The sequence below is a fragment of the Artibeus jamaicensis genome, unplaced genomic scaffold, assembly GCF_021234435.1.
Source record: "Artibeus jamaicensis isolate MK-2021 breed Jamaican fruit bat unplaced genomic scaffold, CSHL_Jam_final contig_452, whole genome shotgun sequence".
NCBI classification, from domain to species: domain Eukaryota; kingdom Metazoa; phylum Chordata; class Mammalia; order Chiroptera; family Phyllostomidae; genus Artibeus; species Artibeus jamaicensis.
This window is the reverse complement of record NW_026521837.1, coordinates 11,523,422-11,536,240: the sequence shown is the minus strand read 5'-3', so window position 1 is coordinate 11,536,240 and position 12,819 is coordinate 11,523,422. Positions and strand designations below refer to the sequence as shown.

The 12,819-nt window shown below is 35.7% G+C and overlaps 1 protein-coding gene across 4 annotated transcripts in view; it reads right to left on the bottom strand.

Annotated features, from left to right (window-relative positions):
* Nucleotides 1-12,819, bottom strand: part of SMARCAD1 (SWI/SNF-related, matrix-associated actin-dependent regulator of chromatin, subfamily a, containing DEAD/H box 1) — a 101,983-nt gene that overhangs the window by 71,166 nt on the left and 17,998 nt on the right. For all 4 annotated transcript variants that reach the window (XM_053666402.1, XM_053666403.1, XM_037140060.2 and 1 more), the window contains 2 exons: nt 6,505-6,676; nt 2,995-3,061 (listed from right to left, as the gene is read on the bottom strand). In XM_053666402.1, coding sequence (XP_053522377.1) covers nt 2,995-3,061; nt 6,505-6,676 — 239 coding nt within the window. The remainder of the gene's footprint in view (nt 1-2,994; nt 3,062-6,504; nt 6,677-12,819) is intronic.

Below are 12,819 nucleotides of genomic sequence, written 5' to 3'. Positions count from 1 at the left end.
ACTGAACCATGAAGAACTGGAAAACCTAAACAGACTGGTCAATGGTAAGAAAATTGAAACAGTCATCAAAAACTTTCCCTAAAACACAAAAATCAAGGTCCAGATGACTCACTAGTGAATTCTGGCATTCATGTAAGATGTAACACCTATCCTTCTCAAACACCCCAAAAACTGAAAAAGAGGGAATATTTCCTAACTCATTTTATGACCCCAATGTTACCCTGACATCAAGACCTGGCAAGGACAACACACACACTCACAAAATATCACTAAAGAACACAGATGCAAGAATCCTAAACATTAGCAAACTGAATACAATAAAGCATTAAAAAAAATAATACATCACAACTAAGGGAGGTTCTCTCCACACAAAGATGGCTCAACATGTGCAAATCGATCAGTGTGACATACCACATTAACAAAATAAAGATAAAAATCTCATGATCATCTCAACAGATATAGAAAAATGCATCTGACAAGGTACAACATCCATTTATGATTAAAACTCAGTAAAATGGTTATAGAAGGAAAGTAGCTCAACATAATGAAGGCCATATGACAAACCCTAACTTAATATCACACTCAATGCTGACAGCTTTTCCTCTAAGATTAGGAGCAAGAGAAGGATGCAAACTCTCACCACTGTTATTCAGCATTAAGTACTGGAAGTCCTAGTAAGAGCAATCAGGAAAGAGAAAGAAGTAAAAGGCATCCAAATTGAGAATGGACAAGTAAACTCACTTTTTTGAGATGACGTGATTCGGTATGTACAAGTCCTGAAAGACTCCACCAAAAGACTTAGAAACAATAAATAAAAACAGTAAAATTGCAGGACAGAAAAATCAATGTACAAATATCTGCTGCATTCTTATACATTACCAATAAAATATCAAAAAGAAATGAAAACTCATCTGCAGTTGCAACATAAATAATATACCTAGGAATAAACAAAAGAAAGTGAAGAACGTAAACACTGAAAACTATAAGAGAGTGTTGAAAGAAATTAAAGACACAAAGGAAAGATATTCCATATTCATGGATTAGAAAAATCAACATAGTGACTTCCACCAAGATGGAGGTGTAGGTGGAAGCACTATGCCTTCTCACATAACAAAGTTTTAGCAACAAAAACGCAGCCAAACCACAGAAAATTGAACAACATGGAAGTCTGACAACAATGAACCCTTCAGCCAAACTGGTAAGAGGGGCAGAGCCAGCAGCAGAGCGGGATCAGGCAGGAAAGATCCACCGGACCAACCTGGGCACACAACCCAGGTGTGCCGGCAGCTGTGGGCAGATCTCAGGTGTGGAGTACCGGGCAGACCCACTGAGGGCACAAGGTGGTAGACTCACTGAGGGCTGACCACGGTCACACATTCGCATGCAGATAAACCGGTGTAGGAGAAAGCGGTGAGACAGACCGTGCAGGCTCCAGTGGTGGGAAGTGGCAGAGGGGACTGCTATTGTCCCTCTCTGATCCTGCCCCTACATACAGCGTCACAAACCAGCACCGTGGGTGGCCCTGCCCTGGTGAACACTTAAGGCTCTGCTCCTCATACATAACAGGCATAAACATATCAAAACATGGCTCAAGAACAACTCAGAGTCCCAGAGCCAATAAATCTAAGCAATGAAGAAATAGCCAAACTTTCAGATGCACAGTTCAAATCACTGGTCATCAGGATGCTCACAGAACTGGTTGATTTTAGTCACAAATTAGAGGAACATATGGAAGCTAAACTAATTGAAATGAAGGGAAATACACAGGAAACCAATAGTAATGGAAAGGAAACTGGGACTCAAATCAACGGAGTGGACCAGAAAAAGGAAAAAAATGACCAAACAGAAAAATATGAAGAAACAAGAATTCAAAAAAAGGAGGAGAGGCTTAGGAACCTTCAGGACATCTTTAAATGCTCCAACATCTGAATTATAGGGGTACCAGAAGGGGAAGAGGAACAGCCATAAGTGAAAAACTTATTTGAACAAATAATAAAGGAGAATTTCCCCAATCTGGCAAAGGAAATAGACTTCCAGGAAGTCCAGGAAGCTCAGAGAGTCCCAAAGAAGTTGGACCCAAGAAAGAACACACCAAGGCACATCATCATTACATTAACCAAGATTAAAATGAAGAAGAGAATCCTAGAAGCAGCAAGAGATAAGGGGACAGTCACCTACAAAGGAGTTCCCATCAGACTGTCAGTGGATTGACTTCTCAAAAGAGACCTTACAGGCAAGAAGGGGCTGGAGTATTCCAAGTCATCAAATCCAAAGACCCACATCCAAGATTGCTCTGTCCAGCAAAGCTTTCATTTAGAATGGAAGGGCAGATAAAGTGCTTCTCAGATAAGATCAAATTCAAGTTCATCATCACCAAGCCCTTATTATATGAAATATTAAGAAAAAGAAGATAAAAAAGATGAACAGTGAAAGGACAGCAAACTCACAGATATTAAAACCACACCTAAAACCAAAGCAAACTGAAAGGACAGCTAGATCAGGAGCAGAACCATAGAAATGAAGATCTCATAGAGGGTTAGCAACAGGGGAGTGGGAGGAGAAGGGGGGAGAAGGTACAGAAAATAAGTAGCATGGACAGTAGGTAGAAGATAGATAGGGGGAGGGCAAGAATAGTATGGGAAATATAGAATCTAAAGAATTTGAGACACGTGGCCATAAACTAAAGGGGGGGAATGTACAGGGTGGAGAGGAATGAAGGGGGGAAATAGGACAATTGTAATGGCATAATCAACAAAATATATTTAAAAAATAAAACTAAAAAAGAAAAAAAAAAAAAGAAAATTGGGTTCCCAAGTAGCTGTATGACCACAGGTAAGTCACTTCTTGATCTAAAAAAAAGCTGAAGTTATTAATACCTCATAAGATTCTTATAAGAATTCATGCAGGAACCTGGTAAATTACAGAACAATATTGAAAATGCAAAGACGACAGTATGTCATAAAACAGAAGCACTTGAAAGTAAGTCAGGCATACCTGCATCACCAAACATCAGCAAGGCAGCAGCAATTGCTCCATCCATTGTGCTGGTTGATTCAATCAACTAAAAGAATGAGAAGAGATTGATATTTTTAAAATAACACTAAGAATTATTTTAGTTATCAAAATATTAAAGAACAAATAACTATATATAAGGTCAGGAAATACGTATGTCATAGTTTTAAGTCCAGTGAGTCCTACGATAAATTTTCAGAAACCCTGGTTTATACAGAAGTCTGAACTTATCTAAGTGTATCTTCAAATGTATCAAATTTACTCATTATCACTGGAAAAATTAAAGGAAAAATTAAAACCTAGTCATATACAGCATATTCAAGGTTTTTGTTATTTTGATTAGAGTTGTGCACTGGAGCCTCAAAAACTTTCCATTTACGTTTGCAGACACTGACTGTGTAGGGAGGGAAGGATAGAAATAGGAAGTCAGAGGGGAAGACCAACAGACATTGACATTACTCCTTTTTAATTGACATTTTACAGTGGACCTTGGAATACCGTAATTCTGCAGCCATTTAAAAAAAACCCATACTTCCTAAGATGACTGGGAAAAGGGCCTCTTTGCTTCTAAATTGTCTGAATTTGTTTAAAATATATTACTTATGTAATTAACATTTTAATACAATCTTTTTACACTGTTCTGTTAACATTCTGGACCTCAAAAGAAACTAAATACCCCTTATTCTTCTATTGCTAACGTCTCCTATATTTTCAATGGGTTACTTATTTTTTAAAGGTTTTATTTATTTATTTTTAGACAGAAGGGAAGGGAGAGGGAGGGAAATGTCGATGTGAGAGGAGCATCAGTTGGCTGCCTCTGGTACACGGCCCATCCAGGGAGTGAACCCACAGCCCAGGCAGGTGCCCTGACTGGGAGTAGAACTGGCAACCTTTCACTCTGCAGAATGATGCCCAACCAACTGAGTCACACTGCTCAGGGATCAATGGGTTATTTTTTTTAAATCTTACTTTTTAAATAAGTTATTTTTGTACTAAATCAATTGGGTTCCAATCAAATGGGAATGCTGTCTCCCATACTAGTTTTATTAATCTTGGACCCTTACACATTCTGTACAGAATGTACAGAATGTGTAAGGGTCCCTCCTCCTTTTTAGGAGCCAAAGCATATTCTTAACAAGTCTAAGACTAAATTTGTATTTTGTAACCTGAATTCTTTTACATGGGCCTTTGAAAAGTAATATATAAATGTTACCTTTAAAGCTCTTGAAATGATAGGGATCACTTAAAATCCAGATTACCTTAAGATAGTACTCTGTTTTGGAGTGAGATATGCTAAATTCCAACACTTTCTGATCAATGAAACATACAAATCGAATCTGTGTCCCAAGCCTGTTTTCCCATTGTAATGATAAAATTAGAAATAAATATTTCTACAGAAAAAAAGTCCCCCTGAATCACATAAAGAGCTAAAAAGTATTTTTAACTGAGATTGGTTTCTTTGACTATTTTAGAAGTCTGTGTTTATGCTGTTGGAAGCTCTTCCCAACACTGTAAGTAGACCGTGTATCTACTATGCTAATGGCTGTATTTCTTTTGTTTTATTCTAGAGAAAAAAAAAATCACACCAGGCATACAACTCAACACTGAAACTTCCTTTGGCTAACACTAAGAACGTATCAAAATGATACGAGGGGGGAAAAAATAAAAAAGGTTCATGCTAAAAATAACAGGAAATTGAGCCCAGCTGGTGTGGCTCAGCTGGTTGGGTGTTGTCCCACAAATGGAAAGGTCGATGGTTTAATTCCTGGTTATGGCACATGCCTGGGTTGTAGGTTCGGTCCCTGGTCAAGGTGTGTATGCGATGGATATTTTTGTCCTTCTCTTTCTGCCCCCCTTCCCCTCTATCTAAAATCAAAGAAAAAGAGAAAAGGAGAGAAGGGAGGGGAAGGGAGAGAAGAGAAAAGAGGGGGAAGGAAGAAAATTATAAATAAAAAGCAAACACCAGGAAATATGAATAATTTACACTTAAGAGTCCAAACTAGCAGGCCCAGAATACCCTCATAGTTCAGACTTTTTTTTGCTTCCCCCAATGGCATTTTATTTTTCTTTAGTTACCATTAAAAAAGGGAAGAAGTACTGATAAATATGGATGAACTTCGAAACTTTATGCTAAGTGAAAAGAAACCAGTCACAAAAGATTATTATTATATTAGCCCCACTATAAAATGTCTAGAATAGACCAATCTATAAATTCAGAGATTAGTGACTGCCTAGGGCTTGGGGAGGGAAATGGAGAGTGACTGCTAATGAGTAGAAGGTTTCTTTTTGAAATGATTAAAATGCTCTAAAATTATAGTGATAGTTGCACAACACTGTAAATGTACTAAAAACCACTAAGTTATACAGTTTACATAGGTGATCTTTACTAGATTTAAATTATGTCTCACTAAAGCTATTAAATTGATGATCAATAGTAAATTTAAAATCCATCCTTTTCACTTAATTTCAAGAATTAAAATGTCTGAGAAAAAATGGGCTATAACTGATCATCACATGGCTATAGCCTGCTGCAGCTAAGGAGCAGCTATTCATCTCAGAAAAAGCATATCCTATATGGGATGCCAGTACCCACCATAATATCAAGATCTACTCCTTGTCGTTACAAAAATAAAAAAGCCTCTTGACATTTGTGAGTTCTTCGTGAGACTAAGGGGAGGTGTCCCCATTTTACATCATTGGAGCACACAAAAGTTCACAAGTTATGTATGAAAGCTATTAAGGAAAACTTACATTACTATATTGTGTTGGCCAAAATGTCTGTTACATTTTTTTCTGTATGATGGCTCTAGTAGCGCTTAGTCATCTTTAACTTCTTTTGAAACAATTTTGTTAGACTGTATTGTGACAGCTGTCATATCAGCGTGCATTTAAAAGAACTTATCAAAATTGATGAATTTTTGTGCAGTCATTTCAATACTGAAGATGGAAGAAAACATGCAATGTTTTTGGCATATTATGCTCTTTTTTTTTTTCAGGAAAGGTAAAAACTGAAACACACAAAAAAATGTATGCAGTATATGGAGAAGGTACTATGACTGATAGAACCTATCAAAAATGATTTGCAAAGTTTCTTGGTACTACTGACATTTTGGGCAAATAATTCTTTGCTGTGGGGCTGTCTGATGCACTGGAAGGTATTTAGCAGCACGCCTGGCCTCTACCCATTAGAAACCAATAGTGGGAGAGAACCAACATACCCAAAATATCCAAATCAGTAAAATAAGTGGTAAATATGAAAAATATGCATTTTATGGAAAAAATGTAACAAAGTTTTTGGCCAACCTAATATTAACCTTACCTATTAATAAGTTCTTCAAGTAAATCTCTGGCATTTTCCTTAATTATCTCATAAAAGTAATTATCTTAAAACATAAAATATCTTATAAAAATGACTAAATACACACTAGATACAGGAGAGATTTTAATCATCATTACAGCTACAATAACAAATTACCAAAAAAAAGGTAAAACCTTAAGTAAATCATTGTCACTTCTTTGTGGGAACAGTTCCTTCAAGGTTTGAAGTTTAGCATCTTTAAGGTCTTCTAATTCCGAAAGGTCTTCCATTTCTGAAATATCATCATTATTTCTACCTGCCATGGTAGGAAGGCCTTGGGACTCTTCATCCTCAGAGGGCTCAGAACTAAAAATATTTTCAGAGAAAAAAAATTGTAATGTATTGTTAATGTTATTTCAATATAACAATGTATATATGTGTATATGAAATAAAGCATATCTGCAGTTGTTTTTAATATTAAAAGAAATCTGTATCTGTTGTCAAAGATTAAAACAACTTTTTTTTTAAATGTTTACATAAATAAATCTACATTCCCAAAATCTGCACACTCTGAAAGCATCACAAATTATCCAAGTTGGGATGAAAAAGAACAAAAAGTACCTGGCATTTATTTCAAGACACACATACATTTATTGCGTGTCCACTTCTCTTTCCTACTCTTCCTCACCTACACTCCGAATATCAGATGAGCGTTGTCATGTTGCTCCTGAGAAATTATAAAGACTATACAACAAATACAGAGAATAAAGAATCTTCATAGCCTAGGTGATTAGAATTGGTGTTAAAAAAGGAATGGTCCATCAACATCAATCTCTGCCATAAACAAAAAACTTTTTTGGAACCAAATATTTCTTTAGCAGACAAAGAACATTTATTCCATGTGGGGCTTTATCCTATAATGACAATTTTTAATCTTGTTCCATTTCAGTTTATATGTTCACCCTATATATAAAAGATATTTGGGGCCAATTTTACACACACATTTGTCTCTCCCGCCCCCCGAAAAAAATCTCATTTTGAAATTTTGGTTTTCTACTATTGTAGACATTCCGGAGATCAGAGAATGCAGACTTTGCTATGCAGCTAGTTCTACTTTTGGACAGCTCTGTTTAAGACACATATCCAGGATCTGTATCTTAGTAATTTCTCAACGCCTATTCACATCAGAGCAGCTGAGCCTATTAGAGCGCTGGCAGGAACATGTATTTTAAACGTCTAAGTTGACTTCCAGAACCTCGCTCTGAGAAACTGCTCTAAGGTAACAAGGCAAAAATCAATCTCTTCCTTTGTCACTATGCCTGTCTTTCAACATTTAAAGACAATTACATTTGTCTCCCTTTCCATCACAACCAGACTTCTCATTCCTGATGTACTCAACTCTGGATTCTCACTTGCCTCACTATGTTCATGCTTCTTAGCTGACTGTCTCCTAGTTGAGAAAATAAAAAGCATTCAGGTTTGAATCCTTTTACAGTTCCTGCCCTGGACAACCCCTTTCAAAGGACCTTACTCTTCTGCATGACAACCTAAAACTAGTGATTTAGGCTCAAGACCATTTAGTGGGACAAACTCGTATGTCTCTTGATGAGTAAGTATTCATGTTGATGACGAATCTGATCATGCCTTCAATTTAATGTCCAGTTCACAGGAAATACAAGTGATAGAGAAATAAATTCAAGACCATCATGAAGAAACAACAGAAAAATCTATTTCCTCTAAAATAGTTAAAATTCTTAAAAAAGAGGAGATGAGGTGAGTGGACTGTTTGCAGTTAGAATCACAACCTCTAAATGCAGTGACATTCCTTGTTGGGATCCTGGTTTGAAAAAATAGCTATAAAACATATCAAAACTGAATATAAACTGGGAATAACAGTATAGAATTATTCATTGATAACAGTATTGGTTTTTTGGGAGGACAGTGATGTATAACCAAGTATTAAAGGAAGAAATGTTGGGATATCTGTAATTTACTTTGTTATTCTTTAATATATGTCAGCCAATAATAATCAGACATTTTCAACAGGTGTGCTGCAAGAATTTTTAAAACATGCAATAGATGACTATTTAGTTAGGGGCACTGACCTGTTTTCTTGTTTGTCCCTTAATCTGTTGAATAAAATTATTACAATAGCCAACAACAGCCATCTAGTATAAATTAATCAAAACTACATCTATCTTTTTGTCCTATTGGCAAAAAATATACTTTTTGGTGTGCTACAGAATTTTAGTATTTTATGTGCCGTGAGATTAAAAAAGTTGAAAACTGCTGATAAGAGATGAAACAAACAAAAAAAAGTTAATGTTAAATCTAGGTGGTAGGTATATGGGTGTTCACTATATATTATTGTTTGCCTGAAACTTTAATAATCATAAAAAAATAATCTACAAGAACAGGTGACCTTACTTTGTGTTCTTTTATCTGGTCTCTGATGAAGCTATTCCCTTCTGTTGAAGGCAAAATCCACTCTCAGTGCTAAGGTATTCTAGGCCTTTCTACTTCTTACCAGGACCCTGTAACTATCAGCTATCCTCTCTCCCCAATTCTTCTCTCTCCCTAAGCTCTTCTTCCCAAGTCTGCAATGACTTTGATGTGCCAAAAGTTTTCTAGACACTGTGAACATAGCAGTGAAATAAGCAAATTCTCCTTTCCTTCACAAATTTTATAAGACTGATTTTCTACTTTCTTATTTCCTATATATTTGTCAACTCTCTATTTTGTATCTTTTATCTCACCACTTTGGTGAAACTGTTTGTAAGGGTGTTAGTACCCTCTAAAATGTTGAATGGGATAAAAACCTTTTATTATCTATTCCTCTGGTTCCATATACTGTTGACAACTCTTTTTGAAAATCTGGTCCCGTCCCACCCCTACCATCACCCCACAGGTTGTCCAACATTATTACCTCTGATTTTCTCATTATCTCTCTGGCTGTGTTCTCAAAACTTATCCAAGGCTTTTCGTCTTTGTCCATTTTCTTAATTTGCGGTTGTTACCTAGATTCTATCTTCATTTCCTCCAAGTCTATTAATGCTTCCTGGGAGATTTTATCAACTGCCAGAGTTTGACTGTTGTCTACATCAGTGTTTCTTAAAAGGGGAGAGATTCTGACCTCAGGGGACATTTGGCAATATCTGGGATCATTTTAATTTCTTGACTACAGAGGTGCTACTGGCATCTAATAGGTGCTACTGGCATCTAATAGGTACAGGTCAGGAATTCTGCTAAACATTCTATAATGTATAGCACGGTCCCTCAAACAAAGAATTATGTGACCCAAACTGTCAACAGGGTAAAGGTTAGAAAGAGACCCTGATAACCAAATGACTCATACATAAGTACTACTCATAACTATGAAACCTTCACACAATGCAGTACTATGGAACTGTGAAAAAGAACAAGGAGTTCTACAAATTGATATGATTTCCAGGATAGTATACTGCTAAGTGAATAAAATAAAGAACATATGAATATATACATGGATGTATGTAGGTATGTATATAGTCTGCTATTTTTTGTGTAAGAAATAAGGAAAAAAAGATACATTAAAGAAAAACATCCTATATACAGTTTTGATTTCTGGGAACCTTGTCAATATTTTAAATATTCCAAAGTAAAATTTTTAAAAAAGGACATAGGAGAAGCCCTAAAAGGAACACAAACAGAAATTAATAGACTGACCTATATTTCAAATGAATAACGCAGAAATAGTGTAAATAATCTAAGTACTATGATCATTTACCCTCAATATAAAAACAAAATAAAACTCATAAACAAATCTTGAACACTCTCTAGTGGGCCTAATTGCCAAGTGGTACAATTACAGCAATTCTAAAACTATTTTATGTATATGGGATAATTGTGCCCGTTAGTAAATATAATGATACTGGAGGAAGCCAGAGTTCTCACTGTCAGAGAAGGAAATCTAGGGAAGACAAGGAAGAGCCTTATAGTGGTAGATTAGAATTGAAGGTATCATGAGAAACTCATGATTTAAAAACACAAAAAACATCTCCCATACATTCTCCCTCTTCCTCATACTTCCTAGCCCATTCTGCTGAAAGGGCAATGACATAACCTCACCTCCCTCAAAGGAAAGAATACATCTACTTGCAAATTGCCAAATACCATTCCCTTCCAAAAGGGACCAGTGCTACTTGGAGAAATGGTAAATTCTGATTTTAGACTTAGAGCAGGGATAGTACTAGTCTTGTGCCAGAAGAGACAGGCTCAAAAAATGATAGAAACCTCTCAAAACTACAGCCTTCCTAAAGAGGCCCTCACCTGACAAAACTGAGCAATGTGAACATCAAAATGAATTATGACAGTAATGGGTTTTAACCCATAGAACAAATAAGTATCTATGGTTCCATGTTCTTATTTAATGTACTATATAAAAATGAATGGGGAGAAATGAGAAAAATGTTCTTTACAAAATACCAAATAAAATATAAGTTCTAGAAAGTGAGTTAGAAGAACATCATTTTGCAATTATCATTATAATAATCCATTCAAGCAAGAATTGCCAAAAAAGCTAAAACTACTGAAAGTCTGATAGGAAAAAGAATCATTACTTGGATTTAAGTATCTCCCTATAGATTATTTAACCATTAGAAAGGGGGAAAAGGTAACAATATAGAGGAAACCCAACAGGTTTCTGAATTGTTGAAGTTCACTTCACCAACAATGGCTGGTATCAATGTACCACCTAACATGACACAATGAAAAGGACAAAATCATTTTATATAGTATTTCTGTCACTTAAATTTAATCATGAGGAAACATCAAGTGTGTACAAATTCAGACATCCTTAAAAAAAAACCCAAAAAACCCTGACGTTATCTTCAGAGGTCAGTATGGTAAAAGAAAGAAGGCTGAGAAACCATTTCAGAGTAAATGAGATTAAAGGGAAGTGACAAACTAAATCCAACATATAATACTGGGGCAGGATGGGTGGTGGTGGTGGGGAATTACTATTAAAGTACTACTCAAAATATGGTGCAAAGATTGACTGCTAGCCCTTGAACTCCAACTGTTATCTGTCCATGACTAGACAAGGAATTTACACCAGAAGGCAAAATAACTATAGTCATAAGCATATTGCTTAGTCTAGAAGATATATATATATATACATATTATTACAAGATTTTCTTGGTGAAGAAATCAGTACATTGTTTACAAACTAGTAATTTTGAGTAGCAATACTACAAAGGACATTACTGAGATTAACTGATAAAACTTAAATATGGACTATGTATTTAGGTAACATCATACCAATGTTGGTTGGTAGTTCTGAATTTGAAATCGTCCTTTTGTAATGTAAGAGAATGACATTATTCTTAGCAGATAAATGAGAATATAAAGGGTTCAATAATAATTCTAATTATTTATGAAGGTAAAAATGCAAATACCTTCAAAAATGGGCGAATCTTAGTTTATAATGTTGAAGTTTTTCAGTAAGTTTAAAATTTTTTCAAAATAAATAGTAAAAACTAGGGGTAGGGCTAATATATTTATTTTCAAGATTAACCATGCAGAATGAACTTGTTATTTCAGAGTGAATTTCAGGATAAAGGCATGTTCATCACAGTTTATATACAGGTTCATTTTTAAAGGAAATCCTTATCATCAGCAGCGGACAGTCTCAATCTCTTGCTCCTTCTTGTAAAACATTCTTCACATAGTTTCTGATCACACAACTTTCTGACTTTTCCCTTAACTCCAAGACTGTTCCTTCTTAAAACCCTTGTAAGTTTCTTCTCATCTCCCGGTTACTAAATGCTGGAGTTCAACCAGGAGATCTCTTTTCCAGCTACAGTAGTGTCCATTGGTGATTTCATTTAATCATATGGCTTACATATCAAATCTATATTCTGGAAAGAAATCTGACTTGGGGTGGTGAACATACAATACAGGGTAGAGATAAAGTGCTGTGGAACTGTGCACCTGAATCCTGTATAATTTTGTTAACCAGGGCCACCTTTAAACTCAATAAAGAGGAAGAGCATCTACATTCTGCAACTCCTAAAATTAGGTATGTAACCTAGATCTTTCCCCTTTACTCCAATATCCTATCTCCAATTATGTCTTAAGAGTCTTCTCAATTACAGTATATTCAAGATTGAATCTTTGCTTCAAAAGGAAGACACTCCAAAGTGTGTCTTCTTATCTTAGTCATGCTAACTCCATCCTTCTAGTTGGTCAGACCAAAAATCTTCTGATCATCCTTGATTCCTTTGTCTCCTATCCTACATGCAATAAATCCTCTCTGCTCTGCCTTCAAAATATAAACAGAATCTCACTACTTGTCATCATTTCCACAAGTATTAGCTGGGTCTAAGCCTCTGTAATTTCTTGCCTGCATTATTAAAACAATATTCATGCTTCTACTACTGCTGCCCTATAGCCTCAAAGCCCTTTTAAGCATACATCAGATAATTTTACTCCTTTGCTCAGTTAGCCTCCCATCTCATTCAGAATAAAAGTCA